Source organism: Haemaphysalis longicornis, unplaced genomic scaffold (genome assembly GCF_048455015.1).
Source record: "Haemaphysalis longicornis isolate Haplotype H1 unplaced genomic scaffold, Haemaphysalis longicornis Haplotype H1 scaffold_4, whole genome shotgun sequence".
In the NCBI taxonomy this organism is placed as follows: Eukaryota; Metazoa; Arthropoda; class Arachnida; order Ixodida; family Ixodidae; genus Haemaphysalis; species Haemaphysalis longicornis.
In genome coordinates this window covers 36,291,241-36,309,732 of record NW_027526361.1, presented here as the reverse complement: position 1 = coordinate 36,309,732, position 18,492 = coordinate 36,291,241, and the positions used below count along the sequence as shown (strand labels likewise).

Sequence of the window (18,492 nt, the reverse complement as noted above, 5' to 3'; positions counted from 1 at the left end):
ACGCACGCTTAATAGTAAAACAAGTCAAATATTAAGCTCACAATCGAGTTTCAAAATACGTCGGATTTGTGGCCGTCCGCACATTTTGTACCTCTTACAGGAATTCAGGTAAACATCAACCGCATAAATAAATGTCGCTACCCAGAATGTGGAGTGGCTTCAAGCACAAGACATGAGCGACAGCCACAACAAAATTCCCAACCAAGTATGCCGAAGACTACTGTAGAGATGACTAACATAGAACAAGAAGATCATAGGTATGAGTATGTAGTTCCACTGACCCGTGCGCTCGTTTAGTGCCGGGACCTGCGGGGTTCGCCTTCCCTCGCGGGCAATGCCGTTTGGGTGCGTGAACCTATCATTCCGCTAATGAATTTGGGCGGCCCCTCGAACAGCGCGGAATTTCTATTACATGGTGTGGTTTGCTACAGTACAGACTACCCAATACCCCCGGGGCCCTTATATGCTACTTCGGAGGCAACGGAGGCAAGGTGGTCAGGATGGTGGGGAGAGTATGGACACTCGGGTTCGTAATGGCGGATCGTCAAGTTTGTTCCTATAGATTCTAGGGAAAGCGTGACTTCACTGTCTGCTGTGACGAGCCGAAAGCAGTTTTTCTCAAACCTTAAACTTCGCGTATACCCACCTCAACTTGTGCTGCGCAGCATCGTTTAAGCGTCAGCCCATACCTGCAGTTTGGAGTACGAGGAGCTTGACGTCGCTTGGCACGACTTTAGGCCCAAAGTTAAGGTCGCCTAACATTAAAGCAAAGTATAGGCCTTGATGGGGCCATGAATACGAAATAGAACATTGTTTAATACGAAAGAACTGGGCTTCAGTACCTCACTCAGCTCCATGCCAGCCACTGAACGGCGCGTTTTAACCGAGAAAACGCGAGAAGTGTTGAAAAACTTCCAAATTTCGCGCTACAGTGACGTGTTAAGGGCAAGAGTGGCGTCACACGGGCCCTCATGGAATATTTAATTTTCAGTGTGTAAGCGAACGTTAGCATTCAGGTGATGCGCTCAAACTGGTCTAGAGGTCCTACTACAACCTTCCCGCCATGTGTCTTAGCGATGGGTTAGTTCGGCCACCCCCAATCGCCAAAACAAGATTCTGTGACGTGTAGAAAAGTTGCCGGAAAGCGGCTAGGGGGTCGCCACTGCTTCACATGTTTTCTTTAATATCTGCATTATTTTTCGCGCGTTTGCGATAAAATTGGTACCATTGTTATAAGCACAAAGGGGTCTTTCTAATGAACCGAACTTGTATTTCGTGTTTATGGCCCATATATAACATACTTATACTGGATGATTTAGCCAGTGACGCTGGCAGCGGCCCTCAGAAGTTCACGGCTGGTTCACCCGTTCCCGTTTGGTGCGACGTCCATATACGCCTCGAGCGCGGCCTGTAGGGGCGCCACTGAAATCCCCCTAGCGGCCCGTTTCAAAAGCAGGCGCGGGAGTCCGCGCCCCGCTCCCCAGTGCCGCCGCTGCTTTTGCGGCACGTTCACGACTGAGATTTACCGTTTGTGAGCGTTTGAAATTCATGTTTGTGTGGAGCAGTCACTCTGCTCGCAAATGGGGTGTGTTTACGAGAGTGTAAATGTTTCCGACGCGATCTTAGTGTGGTATTTTCGGTCTGTATAAGCGCCAGGTGTACGTCACAGGCCAGCGTCGCGGAATCGGCGTATGATGGAGCCGATTGTAGTTACACTGACCTGAATTTACTATCCGTGTCTCGGTAACCACCGGTTCCTCAGATGTTCATGCTACGGCTATACACTACGATTTAAATCGGTTTTGTGCGCTTACATAATCAGCGGAGCACTCATACCTGACAGCACACCAGTTACCTTTGCCAATATTATACCTCAGATATTGATCACCACCATTTACAAGCCAGTCTGTGTTAATTTCGCAAATATTCAACAAAAGTACGATGGACAATGCAGAATTATACTCGGGGATCAGCACACGACAGAGTCGTCTTGTCGTGAGGTGCGCGCCCGCAGACCTTCATCTGCTACATATATCCTCTGCGAGCAGCGCGGAGACGGGCTTACAATATAATCCGCGTCCGCGACTAAATGCTTCTTCGAAATATCGTCATATGACACAGGAGGCCTGCAGAATAAACCAGAAACTGAAATCACAGGGCCTTATCACATACCACACTCTTCCAACGACACATTTCATCGCTTGTTGAACAGCCTACCCTGTATACTTCCAAAAATGCGCCCGCCGTATGATCAGCTCTTCGTTGAAGTAGAAAAACAAAAGGAAAGTGAACGCGAGATTTATGTGTGGGATTACTAAAACGTTCATTGCTTGATTCCGCTCCGCATTTGTACACGGCATCCCCCCCCCGCCCCCCCCGCCCCCCCCCCTGATTTCTCGCGAAATAGCAGTGCATTTCGCGTATAGTTGGTCTAGTGAAACCTACCTGGCGTAAGTTTAGACGAACGTCTTTAGCATGCCAGAAGCTGCATTGTTTTTTTTTTTTTTTCATTTCCGTTAGAGCTATTACGTTTCTAAATTCCGCATTGGCACAGCATTTATTTTTCTGTGGTTTCATTTCCTTGGTTCTTGCTATATGGCGTGTGTGGGCACATATTTAACAACGCACAGGCTTGGAATATACTTTACATTCTCGCATGGTTTATATTCTTATAAAAAGCATACGTTATTGTCCGGGATTGGGTAATCACATCCCCGAAACATATTTGTCTGCGGCGTATATATGCGAAACGATGCCGCATTCGTTGTCCACGCTGCAAAATGACGCCAACCTCTCATTGTGCCAGTATCAGATCTAAAAGAAGCGTCAGTCGAATTCATTTGTGCCTGATGTTTTGGAGGTGACATGGGTGATATGTTGCTGCCGTCGCCGGCGCCCGGAAGAGCGGCGACGAAGCGCGCAGAACCGCGTCCCCGGGTAGCTCTTGCAGGCGATCGCGTACTCTACGAAGACGCAGCTGCTTTTTAAGTGACCTAAACGTACTGTTTGCCTATAGTCGTCACCATAACAAGTTTTTTTACGGCGCGGAAAGGCGAAAAGAAGCGAAATAGAACCAAAACACTGCACTAGCCCCTATCAGTCACGCAGCGCAAATCCCGTCAACGCAGCGGAGAAGCGGCGGCAGGCGGCGCAGCGATCGCGAAGCTCGAGGCGTATACCTAACTCATTTCTCTCGTACACATTCAAGGGGATTGGCCACCGCTAGTGACAGCTGCCCTGAGAATGTTACCTTCCAATCCACACTGTACATTTCCCTGCAGCGTCAACACCAGCCCATTGTTCTGATATACCCATAAAGGGGATTGCCCACTGACGATGATAGCCGCTGCCAGAGGTGCATGGCCGATTAACCATATCTAATTAGTAGCGCCATCAACACTCTCACTTACACATATCCTTTCGACACTCAACGAGAAGTAATGCTTGCGCATTCTCACTCCACAAGAGGAAGCTCAACTGTCCCCGTACGTTAATATTTGCTCGGTTAGTGACCCAGCAGCCTCTATTGCTCTTCTTATCACAAGAATAACACACCACTCAGAACTTCTCCCTCACGTGGGCGAACACTTCTCCGCCAGCAGTCGACAACAGGTCTTTCACAGAGCTACCCCGAAGACACGTCGTGAACGTCATCGCGCCGACCGGCGGCGCGAAACGACCGGGTGTGCGTACATACATGCAAGCCCGCATCTCACGCGAGAACCATTGCCCATTCCCGGTACACAACTGCCCCTCAGCATTAATCCGCTGACAGACAGCCCACCGCGCCTCGCACCGCACAGAACACGTCGGCGCCGCACAAAACTCGAGGGCGCGCGCGCACGCACACTCGCCGAAATGCCGTCGTCATCACAAAGGCAAGGCCACCGCCACCAGTATGTACACGGCGCCGTACAGACGAGGCGGCGGTCAAGCTCGCACACACACATACACAGGATGTGCGGTGTGGCCAGAGAGGTGCGGCGGCGACTCGAGGGAGAACTCCACGGCGGGGCATAATTCACGTGGAAGGCGCTCGATGCGAAGCACACCTCGGAAAACGCAACGCCCGAAGTGAACGCGGGCAGGTTATGTGTCTGCGCCGTGTAGTAGATGTGCCGCCGCAGGCTGACGCGTAGTTCGAAGGAAAAAGGGAGGGGAAGATTGGCGCCCCCCTCTTCCATTCCGCCGCTGTCTCTTTGTATGAGCGCGCGCGTCGCATCATCTCGCGCGCAGGAGAAAAGGCGAAGAAGCAGAGCAGCACGTCTGAGCAGTGGAGAAGAGAGCATCGCGTGCCTGCATCCCATAGGTATCGCCGAAACGTCGCCGCCGCGCCCGCCGCCGCCGAAGCCATCTCCCGTAATGACCGCAGCGATTCGCGCCGGCCCAACACGCGAAGACGGGGAGGAGGCGACGCCGCCGAGCTGCCGGTCGGAGCCGCCACTGCCGCAGCTGATCTAAGAAAGCGCGTAGTCGGACGCCTCAGGCGGGGACCTTGCCCATGGCTATATGCGGCAGGTACTGGAGAAGCGGGGACCATCACGAATGTAGAGACGCCCAGTGCAGGATCAAGGTCCGCGGCTCTTCTATGGAACTCTAACGGTTCAATGAGTGACAGCCCGTACATTTGAATGGGTCAAGAGGGATTAGTGGTTTTAAGCGGGTAGGCGCAACACGTTACTGTGCGACATGTGTTGTGTAAACCGTCAGTAACTGCAGATTGAGTTTTCACTAGCAGCTTTGCTGCTCAAAATTCGAACAATATTTCGCATAACACGAACACTGTGAAAGTACTTTGCAGAAATCTGAATGGTTTTTGTGTAATTCGTTGTCAAAAGCGACGGACCATACATTTCAACGCAATGCTTTTTATGGCTCTAAAATCTGGTAGAACAATGTATAGGCTTGAAATTGCGCACAAAGTAAGCTCTCGCCCTCAGTTTGAGTTGCGCAAAAATTCGATGAACTGCATAGTTCTGGAGCTATATCACTTCTGAAAGAACTGCGGCGGGCTGGAAAACTGCACCTGGCTGTTATAAATAGCCGAGCCCTGAGGATTTCCTTCGAGGGAACATATTTGCCCTGGGGGCTTATCTTCAGGTGCTTCCATTGAAGTCTAGTATCGGTCGAAGGTAATAGCTTTCGAAACGATGTGAGGACTTTACGCTTCCACTAAATTTTCTCCCGATGCAGTCGTCGTGCTCTTAACGCATCAACTGTACTTTTGTAGCAGTGCAATGAAAGTAACGGGAGAAGAATGCATGGAAACAAGCTTTCGGGACGTACATCTGTTCGGGCAAGTGCGAATGAATTCACCAGCAGGAATATTTATCGCCACCGAGAAGACTTCCTAGTTTTGCCTTCCATGAGACTACAAGCGCGAGTGGAAGCTATATGCGGCAGTTGGAGCCGGGTCATCTCCAGCGTGTATTGGGACGACTGTTTCATTCCTGGAATCTGGATTTCCTGCAGAGAACGGGTGCAAGCTTTCCTCCGTATGCCGCTTCAAGACGTGGTCCTCTCTACGGCAATTCGTTTCCGCAAAATAAAGATTATTATTATTATTATTATTATGCTACAACTCATCCCCCCCTCCCCCCCCCCCCTTCCCACGTGCCTTTATCTTGGCGCGGTTATCTTTGCCTACTCTTTTCCATCTATTAGGGCGAAGACAACAGGCACTGAAAGTGGCGCCGATTGTAAGGTATACGGCACCGCCGCGCGCGAACGGAGACGGGTAATATTCATCGCTTCTCGCGTTTCATTTTCGCCTCGATGCTGTTTCCCTCTTCCATCATCCAACTCTCCTGGCCGTTCTGATTATCTCCACGCTTCCCGAAAGGAAGCAAAAACTCCGCCATATTAAAGTACAGATAATTCGAGAGGAACACGCCTTAGAAGCCCGAATACAACGAGAAGCCCAAAGCTTCGCGGCCAGGTTGATTCAAGGCACGCGACCAGCACGCGCTACATTTCAATGGGCTGCCGTCTCACTCATTTAAATTGCACACCCCGCGGCAGACGGGGGAATTAGTCGGTCAACGCGATAGTGGCGGCGATTTGCCGAACGGGTGGATTCTTTCTGGGCTCGTTTCAAGAAAACGGGTCAATTTTCCGACACGCTGCGCAGCGTCGGATAATGAAGACGACTGCATTGCAGCGTTTCTACCTGACGGATCTAAATATAACGCTGCCACGAGACTGCGTTTTTTCAATGCTTAACAGTAAGAGCGACACACGCAACAATCTCTTCACCGTTTTCTAGGACAATCAAATCGTGCGGTCGGTGCACGATAACGACGGATGGTAAGAGCTTTTTGGCTTCAACTTCACCACTCAGTTGGAGCCTACTTGTTGCGTTTTTCCTCCATTGTTTCACCGGGCACTGCCAAACTAAACCATTACACTTTTTCTTCAGTGGTCCGGAATCGTATATATAGACATGCTTCGTCGTATTGATATCAGCTACAGCTCTGAATGGGGATGAAATACAAATAAATAACTAAATACATAAAGAATCAAATAAAATTAAAAAAGGAAATAACTAATCAATGCGCCATGAGGGAAAACAAGGTTTCTCACAAGTTACAGTCGAACCTCGTTTTAATGAACACTGGTCTAGCGAATTATCGGCTATAGTGAACTAAATACGATCTTTAGTTGGTCACGTTTTATTTCAATAGCACTTATTCTTTTATAACGAAACTGAAACCGTGAACCGCGCGCGATATCGGATATAACGAAGAAATACTTGACTAGGAGGCTGAGAAGATACTTGGGAAAAACCCCCTTCGGCATCAAAAACTGCAGAAGTATAAAGGCCCTTTTGTTCGTGGACATTGTGGAAAGCTCCGTCCTGCTCAGTGCTGTGAGTAGCCACCACATGAAGATCGCATCCTTCATCAAATAAATAAAGACGCAGGCCTGTTTTGTCAAGTGAACCTTGTTTTGTTGTAATTTCACGTACTTATGTTCCGGCTCAGTCAGCTTTAAATGCTCAAGAAGAAAGGTAAGGGTTACCTTGTTTATAGTGGGGTGGAAGCCTAAAAAATGCATTTTAAGTGCGAATGCACTTCTTAAGCGAGCCTGAAGCGTCCGCCGCCGTCCGCATAGCAACAGCTGCGGGTGCGCGCGCTCCTCGTCTTCCTTGGCAACGGGGGGAGATGGGCGCGCGCTGTCTGGCCGCTGACATGGCACATACCCACGTGGGGGATTGGCCAGGAATCTCCTCGTCTTCCTTGGCAACGGGGGGAGATGGGCGCGCGCTGCCTGGCCGCTGACATGGCACATACCCACGTGGGGGATTGGCCAGGAATCGGGCGTGAGAAGGGCTAATGCACCCGATTAAAGGAGTACTGACACGAAATTTCAAAGCTGAGATCCGCTCTAGCAATCAAGTACAACGACAACACAAATAGGTGTCTGTGAATAAATGCATCTTTCTTTCTTTGTAGTTGTGTGTGTGTGTGTGTGATCTCTCTTTCGCGAACATTACCGAACCGCGCAAATTCAACTCGTGCATTCGCACTTACACATTCTTCCCCTCGGGGAAATGCGGGGAATTTTTTGTGTGAAGTATTTTTGCGCAAGCCAGATTGTTGATCTGTTATAGCCAATCTTTACTTCTACTGTTATAAAGAATACCGCATATAACGAACTAATTTGCTGTTCCAATGCTAGTTAGTTATAAGGAGGTTCGACTGTACTACCATTTACATGGTGCGTCTGATTTTGTGGTAGATGAAACATAATTAGTTGTTGTGTCTTCATTTATTTAATCGCCTCAAGGCTTAGTAGGCAGTCCGATCTATATCCAGGAAACTTGGTTGGCCTCCCGGATATAATCCAGCAAGAAACGGTATAAGCAGGACCATGGAGCCACCGATGCTAATGCGTGTCTTGCACCAAATTTAGGCCTGCTTCCATCAGAAATTTCCTTCGAATGTCATTAGTTCCAGGTCATGTCCATAACAGGCGGTTCAAGCTTTATCTTGCGATTGTGTGGCTCTCTAGCTCGATAGCAAAAGACAGCAAAAATTGACTAAAAATTGACCCATCGCTAATCCAAATAATCCAAGTAGTGCGTTTACTAGATAACCCCAAATCGTTCCGTTGGGCCCCCATGCTCTTTTTAAGCACAAAAACAAACAAACAAACAAACAAACGAGTGATGACAAGTCACAGAAGCTCCTCAGACGATCTAAATTTTCATTCTTTATAAATTCAGCGCGGCAGCGCAGGTAGCAAAGTAACTTTTCTAGTGTTAATTCGTTTTGTTAGGACGACGGGAATTTATAATAAATATAAAGGGACTCTGCAACACTTTCGATAAGCGCGTTCACTCTTTCCTTCGCGTCTGAAAGCACTGCGAAAGCTGCAGTTATCGCCAGCACGGAGCAGCACTGCATGATTTGCTCGCCGCACCATATACGCCTTTCGTTTCTGCTTTGTTTTTGTGGCTTTATTTTAAAGTTGCTATCGAAAAGCGTTCATTGCTGCAACTGAAGGAAAACCGGCCAACAGCCGCGACATGACCTCAGTGACGTAATTCGGGCCGTCGAAGAACGTGAAGACCGGGAAAGAGAACAATCTTTTGAGCGAGTTTCCAAGTTATCTGATGAGCATAGAGCAGTAATTTTTGGCTGAGGTACTTTGCGACCCTCCAATCTAAGTGCTGGGTGTGTTGGGTGACTACGTTCTGGGCGCATTAAAGATTTCAAAAAAAAAAAGTTAAAGAAAGCGTTGCAGGGTCCCTTTAATACTGCCTGGCCACTGTCACCTCGCAAAAGTTCATTGAACTTGCGCCATTTTTTTGCGAGGTGACAGTGAGTCATAGATTCGGTGCTGGCGAGAGCTCTACGCGTGTGCCTGGGTCTTCCCAAATGCACATCGGTGCCATGAGCATCATCTGGCAGCCATCACTGCATCGCATGTAAAAGACTTGCTTCCAGCAAATTTTCGGTGACCTGTCAAGCCAGCATTGCCACCGTGGATACTCGCACCATGGAATATAATAACGAAAATTTCCGCAATAAGCAAAAAGTCGCCCATGCCCGGACCTGCACTGAAGTTTTTCACACTTGAATGTATATTTACCACGTACGCAGGCCACACGCACGTTTATGCGGACGGCTCAGTGACCGCAAAATCATCTGCCATTGGCGTGTGGATTCCGTCGGTCCAGTGCACAACCAGGAAAAAAACTGAGCCACAAAACATCATCCACCGCTACTGAGCTAGCGGCTGTAAGGGCTGCCCTTCATTTCATTGGTGCACATCATGCTCGGCGATGGGTGGTCTTCTTAGACTCACGGGGTGCTTTGCAAGCTCTAAGAAGGCTCCAACCACTGCAGTCAGCTTGTGTGTGAAATCAGTGAAATCAACACAGCGGTAGTGCGCGCGGGCCATCACATCGTGCTTCAATGGCTGCCTGGTCATTCCGAAATAGAAGGAAATACTATATCTGATGCAGCCGCCAGCGCTGGCCACTCTCTGCGTAACATGACGCAGCTTCCTTTCTCTCGAGAGGATGGTTACGCCCTTATCTATCGAACCCTCGCACCCTCGCAGCGGATATCCACCTCTGCATGGAATTGACCCTTTCTGTAAATTCCGTGTTCCACCCGACCTAACTAAAGCGTCTGAGGGTGTACTGCATCGTTTGCGTCTCAACGTGGCTTACACCCGAAGCATCAAGCTCAAGATAGGGTGGGAGGATTCACCACTGTGCCCCACGTGCGCTGTGCGAGAGACTACCGAGCCCTTGTTGTGTATACGCCCGCGATTTTCCGCTGCGCGAGTAACAGCGGCGACCTGCCTGTCTCGTGTAGGACGTTGAGCAAGCCTTCAGTTGTGTCACTTTCTTGGACCCTAGGCCAACAACAATGACTCATCTTTAGGGTCAAAAATTCATCTCCGTCTTTTTCGAGATTCTGGACTAGACAAAACTTTGTAATTCTTCCATTGTGCGCATGGCTACATCTGTACGCGTTTGCATCGTCATGTACGCTTTGACTCCTTTTTCTTGTTAGGCGCTCTTCGCTTCCTCGGCTCCATTCGCTCTATTTTTTTTCTTTACTTAACTTTATTTAGAGTTTTTTTCTTGAATTTCATTATGTGCCCATTCTTTTATTTAACTTTTGTTTTCTCTCTATTGTTGCTTTCCCAATCTCTCATATTCCCGTCACTGCATTGTAATCACCCCCATCTGGCGTAGCAAGCACTGCCGCTAGCAGAGCTGACCTCTCCAGCCCACATTAAAGAGTTATCTCTCTCTCTTCATTGAAGTTCAAACTTCTTGGATGTACAGTGGCGCTTAGCTGTCATCGTAATTAGTAAAACAATGAACAATTTAATGAACACGCAGTTAAGTAGTACCGCTTAGTTAAGTTTAGTGTAGCATTGTTGACTCAGCTAATCAGACTAATTCTACGTTGGGTTCGCTAAGCTAAAGTATCTTTGACCCCTGAACGCTGCGGTACAGCAACAAGAAATATGACGCTAATTTTCCCCCATCCACTCAGCTCTCTCCTCCCCCTAGTAATCACTCGCAGTCACACAGAATTACGTCCTTCCCGCTGCATTTCTCCCCGGTCCTTGACTTTGCGCATATGCATGCGCAGAGATACCTTGTTAAGAGCACCGCTGAAGTCACGGGTTGAGTAATTTAAAGAGAAGCCAAAGTGCCTCATTTCCGAGTCCCATATTTACGACCAGGCTGGCGTATATATTTCAATCTCTGCTCAGAAAGCGTGGCCGTCCAACAGGCAGCAGCCGCAGCAGCACATACAACAACGGAGCGGCACACGCAAAATGAGCTCTCTTCGGACCCAAGGCTCTTTTCTCCCGCCTGAGAAGCGCGCCAAGTTTGAGAAATCACGCCGCGCCCACGGAAGCGCGTATGCGCGCTCGGCAACCACCTTCGAGTCGAAAGCCAGCCTTGGAAAACGCTACGCCACTGTTTTCGGCCATGTCAAGTTAACGCGAGAGTTCCCAAGCCGGTGCGAGCGACCACTTTTACTTTTGCTGCGAAGCGCGCCGCTCGATAACTGAATGACGATTTAGTCCAGCGTTCGAGGAGGGAAAAGGGTTTAGGGCCTGCTTTGAAGTCGGGGGTGACGTCGTAAAGCTAGCTCCATATGGCGCGCCTGGCGGGAAGGCGCACACGCGGGAGCAGCGTCGGCGGAAACACAAAATGGGATAGCCCGAAGACAACACCTGTCCGCCCCGTGGAGGCTGGCCGCACGCTTGACTGCACGCCACCGCCGCTGCCAGCAGCAGCAGCAGCAGCAGGGTTCGGAGTGGCGGCCAACAGCGGCAGCAGCAGGGTGCGGGGCTGGGAACCGTTCACGTGTAGCGCACTCGGCTCGCCGCCTCCGAATAGCGCACGGCGGCCGCAGTTTAGAGAGTAATTACCCATCTTCCCCGTAAAGCACGCAACGCGAAAGCATGTGCAGGCTTGGCCTTCCCGCTGGCTCCTGCTACGTTTTGACTCACCCGGTGCGGCCGCGTGCACCGGCTCGTTCTGGTTCGTTTTTCGAGCTCGCTGACATTTTGTTTTTTGTTGTTCTTTTAAAGTCCGTAGTACGCCAGGGAAGCAGGTAATTCACGGGACTGCCCGTATGGATGTTCCTGGGCTGCTCTAGAAGGGATGGCTGCGTTGCTCCAGCGGGGCAAGGGAATCGCCTGACGTACGCTACTGATATTAATTGGGGGGCGAAGGCGGGGGGGGGGGGCGATATTTGCTGGCAATTTTTAATAGAGAAGAATTATTGAGGTAATGATGCTAACGTGTCCACTCTGGGATACAGGTACTGATCTGTGATATTGATCTGTGATAGTATTGATTCGATGAAAAACCAGCGGTAAACACGGGACACAGTCAGAAGAAAACGGCGGGACAAGCTGACAAGTTGCCAGCTTGTCCCGCCGTTTTCTTCTAACTGTGTCCTGAGTTTACCGCTGGTTTTTCATCCAATCATAAACATGTACCAACTGGCCCAGTCCAATGCCCTTGCGATATTATTGTTGGCTACCGCCAAGTAAATGTTGGTCGACCGGAAATACGGTAGCCTAGCGTTTTTTTTCGTACTCCGGAAATTCGGACTTGCTGGATAATTCGGACTTTCCCGAGGAACCACCAGTTGTCCCGTAGGAGTAATGACTCACGAATTTTTCGGGCTGCTCTTTTATTCAGACTACTTTTCGTTCCCCTCCAGGTCCAAAAAATCGCTCGGCTACTGTATTCAATGTGAAAGCGTGATGCATTACCACTTTAACGCTGGTTGTCGTAAACGAGCGCCAAAAAAACTACGATTTGTGTCTACCTAAACCTACAAAATCTGCAGTTTCTGAGCTTACCAGAAGGCACCTTGTAACGGAACATCGTGTAGAGATAGTGAACCAATCACGAGTCTTTCCAGTGAGTGAAGATGGGCGACCAGCGCAGCCGATGTGGCGCATATTTTCAACAAAGGTACAAACTCATTTATTCGCTTCATTGGTTGCCATCTTGACGAAAGGTGCGCACAAACGTTTATTGTCTCGTCTTTATGGTTTTATGTAATGTGGATGACTACCGTCACCACAACGAACCGGACAAAGCTAGACACGCGCGACGTTTCGACCTGCCCGCCACGCGGCGGAAAACAGACACGTGCGACGTAACCGGCGCCACTGGGTAGAACAAGGAAAGAAAACTATGCACGCCGCGCTTGGAACGACGACAAAGTGAGGGCTGTGCGAGCGTAGACACATCCGACGCTGGTCACACAGCAGAAAACCTCTGAGATGTCTTTCAAGTTAAATCAGTAAGTGCAGACCCAAGTAAAATCAAACAGGCAGACAAACAAACAAAGGCACCCACACGAATGAATCGCAGTATACGGAACACCTCGCGCATCTCAGGAGCTTTCACTTAAGCACATTAAAAATCCACGGAACCCTAGCCATTAACAGCTTCGCTGTAAAAAAGGAAAAAAAAGTAAGAGGGCCTGAAAGAGAAATACACGGAGGTTATGGGTGGCTTTCTGCGCTGATAGCTATGCAAACAGAACCTCTCAGTGGCTGCGTCTGGTACTGTTTGTGTTGAGCCATTTCCCTCATAGGTACGTTTATCCGTTCTCACCCGCCGCGGTGGATCAGTGGCTAAGGCGTTGCGCTGCTGAGCACGAGGTCGCGGGTTCGATTCCCGGACGCAGCGGCCGCTTGTCTGATGGAGGCGAAAAGCAAAAACGTCCGTGTGTACGAGATTTTAGCGCACGTTAAAGATACCCAGGGGGTCTAAAATTAATCCGGAGCCCTCCACTACGGCGCGCCTCATCGCCTGCATTGCGTCGGCGCGTTAAACCCTACAATCAATCAATCAATCAATCAATCAATCAATCAATCAATCAATCAATCAATCAATCAATCAATCAATCAATCAATCAATCAATCAATCAATCACATTTATGTGTTCGCCAGCCGCGCATAGGCTACCTTCGAGCGCTGGAGAAAAAGAGAGCACTGCGGAGAAGCAAAAAAAAGAAAAAAAAAGTGCGCCTGGCGGCGGCACTCACCCGTGTGTAGGAACAGGTGGTTCTTGAGGTTTGTCTGCTTGCTGAAGCCCCTGTTGCATATGTGACACTTGAAGGGCCACGAGCCGCTGTGCACGTACATGTGGCTCTTGAGGTCCCCGGGCGTCGGGAATGACTTGGAGCAGAGCGTGCACTTGTGGGGCTTCTCCTGCAAGCAGCCGAGCAAAGAGGGGGTGCACAAACACTGTCAATGTCTTGAACAACAAAAGTTGCGGGAGGACTAGTAAGAGTATGCAGTTGTTTAACAAACAGGGGCTCTTTTATTGACAAAGAATGCTGTAGGCCCGTTTGGGGAGAGAGGGGGACAGGAAGGAGGGAAGCTGTGTGGTGGCATAAAGACAAAAGATCTGGATGCATGCCCCCATAAGGCTGTGGGCCGGATGGGGTGGCTGGTTGGGCGGGGGGAACACACTCGTAGCTCCAGATTGCTCGTGTAAGACCGCTTTCTATGGAGAATATAGCAGTCACTTTTAAGCCAGGGACGTCGACAGTATCAGGACCTATAGCGGTTGACGGGTCATTTGCAGCGGGTGTGATGTGCAGTAACGCATGAATTAGGGTCAAGACCAGATGAGGTGGTGATCTGATTTGGCGGCATTGTGGCAGTGAGGGCATTTAGGCGTTAATAGAGGGACGTACCGTCTTCTCAATGTGTCGCTGGCTTTTGCACAGCGTTTACTGGGGAAGACTTCGGTGGATGGGGGACGTTCCGGAGGAGACGCGAGGAACTCTATCGGAGTGAATTAGTATACGGCTGCTTTACTTTTTTTTTCTATCCCTATCATCTTTGGGTCTGGCCTGCGATTGTTACATTGGGACATTCTACCTTGTTTTCAACCAATCGTGTAGGCTATCTTTAGTTTGTAAAAAAATTCAATCAGGAAAGTTGTAGATTCGTTATTTGAGGCAGGATGGTGCAAAAAAAGCGAGAAAAAACCAACGAAGATCACATGACGGGAAAAATTAATTATGGGGAAAATAGAGCATTGTTGGTTTAAAATGATGAATGAAGGAAGTTGTACAGTTGATCTGTCAAAGAAAATTCGATAACTGAGGTTTCGTGCAAATAAGTTGATTCAAGCGAGATTTATTTACATCGGTTGCAATATCGTGCTGATTGGGCACCTAACGTTTATCTTAGATGTACGTGCAAGTGAAGTCTTCCTGTAAAGATGTTGACAGAAAAGCGTTTATGGGCAAACGCGAAGGATGGCTAGATTTTACGACCCGCATAACAAGACTCAAATTAAGGGAACGTAGTCATAGGGGCGACAGAACCGCTGACGCTTTTCTGGCCGGACGCCGGAATGGCACTGCCTACACCCGAGTCTCATTACCATTATCGCTTCCGCATCTTCAACGTCCAACACCGAGTGGGAGATGGCCGCTGGGTAATGACCAAAAGAAAGAACGAGCAAACAGCCTCAGGTCCGCGTACCCGGACTTCACATCTTCGTCGTTGAAGGCTTGTTGGGCGCAAGCCAGCAGAGCTACCGCGCTACGCGGGGCTGGAGGAAAAGGCATCGATCAAGCGCGCGGTCGCGCGGCCGTCGTGAGGAGCGACACGGCGGCGTCAGAGGAGGCGTGGCAGAGCACAACCGCCGGCCGGCTGACATTAGCGGTTAAGAGTCGCGGTCAACGGCCACGCACGCGAGACAGCGCCCGGCGTGCTAGAAAGAAAAAGCTCTTCTGACCAGTGGCGCTACTGTACCGCTATCGCGTTCGGGGACGGACGCCACCACCGCTTCCCATTTATGTGGCCGCGCGCAACAAGCCCGCCCCCCATCTCGTCTAGCTGCAGCCGGCCGCCAAGTAGATAGATAAGAAACTACTAATTGTATGTCAGGGATCAGAGAAAACTGCGTTCAGCGGCGGCGGTGGCGCCCGCCCTCCTTTACCCGGTGTGCCGGCATCGACGGGTCCGCGCGACGAGCTCAGCGGGAAAGCGCACGTTTTCAATCGCTCCGCCTTTCTTGCTGGCGGGGCCCCCTCCTCGGTTCTTCCTAGAAAGAACAACCGAGCGGCGCACGAGCGTCCCCTCACGCGTGCGCACTTTATCAGGCGACCGCTCGCTTTGGAATGTCGTGCGAACCACTTTCGATCCGCTGCCGTACACGAGCGCGTTCAGCATCTTATATCGATCAGGCGCGTACGCGCGAAGCATGCCTGCTGCTACCGCTGCGGCCAGGGCGGCTGGCCACGACTTTGATGATGACGTCGGTGATGTTGCGGCTGCTGCCCGGTCCCTTCTGAGTGCGTCCCTCTATAAGTCGAAGTGCCGACGATGCTGATGGGAACAGTGGCGACGGCGCCAGCCTGGTGCCTAGCACCTCTCTGCCTGCAGCTGCCGTCGACAACGGCTCGCCAGCCTGAGCTGTTTATTGTTGCTTCAGGAGGCGGTTGCGCATGCCACAGAAGACAGTGATCCAATAACGAAGGTGGGATTAACGGAATGCGAAGCTTTCTCTCTCAGATGGCACCACTCTCTCTGAAAGAGAGGTCTTGTGTTTTTGTCACGAGAGTTTTCCTCTATAACTACGACGACGTGCGAGGTTCAAGTCAGGGCCAACTTCAAATGCGAGCATTTCCGGTGGCGCACGTGAGAAACAGTTCCTCTTTTCTTTCTGCAACACTGTTCGTATCCACAAAACGTTGCCCACTGTTGGTTCAACTGACAGCGGCGAGAGGAGTAGGGGATGTAATGGTCATTCTGGAAGGTTTGTCTTTGGTTGGTAGCCTTTCGTGCAGTCGTTAACAGAGTTTGTACGCATAAACGGTGACGTGCGCATCTGCTCTTGCACTGGGAGTTGTTAATATTTATTTATTCGACGCGTGTGCCCCTGTTTGCTTGCTGGGAATAGGTGGGTAAGTCAACCTCTCTTTGAGGATAATATAAATACAAAAGCTGCAGTTGTGCACTGTGTTGAGAAGGCAATACGCCGGGAAAAGGTTAGATGCGTCCGATTGTTCACAGGAAATGTATACCTCGAAGCACCTTCGCTGAATTCAGTGTAAAACAATTAAGTTAATAACAGCGGGGAGTGTCTGGTGCTTTTAGCAGTGTTGTTACGCAGCAATAAAAGCAACTTCCCCTTCATGAAAGAATTGGCTCCCAACTTCGGGTTGCGTCGTCTCGGAGCAGGCAGCAACTTCTGTGCCTACCTCTCTTCTCCACGAAGCGATGAAACACCTGTTGCCGTGGTTAGTTTTCGAAACTCTCTCACGGTCTGGTACGGAAAGCCAGTTGCCTGCCTACAAGAGCGCTCGCGCCAGGTTTCGGTGCGCGAGATGCCAGATGGTGACTGGGCGCGGCTCCATCACATGGCTTTGCTCGCTTGGTGAACAAGCCGTGCCCATGGATGCGGGGTTAATTCAACCGCGCAGAACTGCAACATTTTGCCCTTTTAGACTCGTTCTTTCAGTGTTTCGAAATTAGACGCACGGCTGAGGGGTATTAACGCCGTGCACATTGAAGATCCCCTTCAACGCCCTTTAATGATTCGACAAAGGTGTGAGAGTGCGTGAAATGAAGGCAAATGATGAGCATTCGCAGCAGCGTCCGTAAAATTGATTACGCCTCGGTGTAAAAACTCAGCGCCATACGCGACTTTACAACAAACCTGACTGCGGACGTCATCCTTGGTCGCCCACATCGCACTAAGCGTTTCTCTCCCCAATCACGACCTATGCTACAGTTTTTTGAAGACATCACGCAACGTAAATAACTATGGAACTTGGTACACAGTGGTAGAAACTGTCTTGCACTTCAACATTTTTTTTTTGATTGCGGCCAAACTAACTGGTGAATTGGAGTATACATCCAACACCATAAGATAATTAATAACCTTCAGCAATGTTCAACTGTACACTAACGTCAGGCTAAACAGACATTCGCTGTAACCTATTTGCTTTACATTACATTACATTAAACTTCATAAGATGCGAGGACACTCTGTACAATGGGACATTAACGTTCTTCATTCCCTGTTACTTGATTTGACCTGTCTTTCGCCAATTGCATTACAATCCATGCTCACTCTAGGCTCTTTTTGTTAATTTAGTTCAAGCAGACCCCGCTTCAGACTCTAGTTTGCTCTCTATGATAGAAATTAATATGGAGCGGGTTTGTGCGAGTTGGTATTCCATTAACATGATAAAGTATTGTACGTTTAAGTAGTTATGCAGTTTGAAAGTATTTAGGTGGCGATTGCAAATTACTCGATATTCTCAGTCCTTTGTCCCGTACGGTTTCTACTACACTCATGAGTTAGTGATAACAGTCACATCGATCATTTTAACCCTAACTATAGTGAATGCCGGACCTTGATGCAGGATGATGGGGCAGTGTTATGTTTCCCACTTTATTTCGCGCTCCGGGTCTCTGGCCTAGTTTATTTAGCGAAATAGTATTTCTGCTCACCTTGGAGTGTGTCATGCGATGATAGTACAGATTGGATGAGGCCGTGAAGCGCTTGCCACAAACGTGGCATTGATGAGGCTTTTCACCCGAGTGAATACGCCGATGTGTGTTGAGCGAACTAGATGTGCTGAAACCTTTGCCGCACACGTCGCACACGTGTGGCTTCTCGCCTGCATGGCAGAAAAAGAGAAAAAAAGGAGTGGGATGGGGGTGGCAACGACGATATCAGTATTATTTTTTTTTATTGCACGTTGGAACAACCACAGTAACCAAACTGATCGCGGTATGTTAGACGTTGACTCCGAGTATCAATAGAATACAGAAAGTTATAGGTTGAACGTAAAAATAAGCAAAAGACACCGAAGAAGAAAACACGGACACATTGCTGATTATCAACTTGTAAGTACAGTTGATAGTCAGCATTGTGTCCATGTTTTCTTCTCTAGCATACTTCGTTTTTTTACGTTTAAGCTGAAACTTCCGAAGACTATGAAC

The 18,492-nt window shown here is 49.4% G+C and overlaps 1 protein-coding gene across 2 annotated transcripts in view; it reads right to left on the bottom strand.

Annotated features, from left to right (window-relative positions):
* The window catches only part of LOC144178501 (uncharacterized), a 107,379-nt gene that overhangs the window by 37,392 nt on the left and 51,495 nt on the right, over positions 1–18,492 (bottom strand). For both annotated transcript variants that reach the window (XM_077706414.1, XM_077706413.1), the window contains exons 5-6: positions 17,998–18,167; positions 13,560–13,725 (exon numbers count right to left, since the gene is read on the bottom strand). In XM_077706414.1, coding sequence (XP_077562540.1) covers positions 13,560–13,725; positions 17,998–18,167 — 336 coding nt within the window. The remainder of the gene's footprint in view (positions 1–13,559; positions 13,726–17,997; positions 18,168–18,492) is intronic.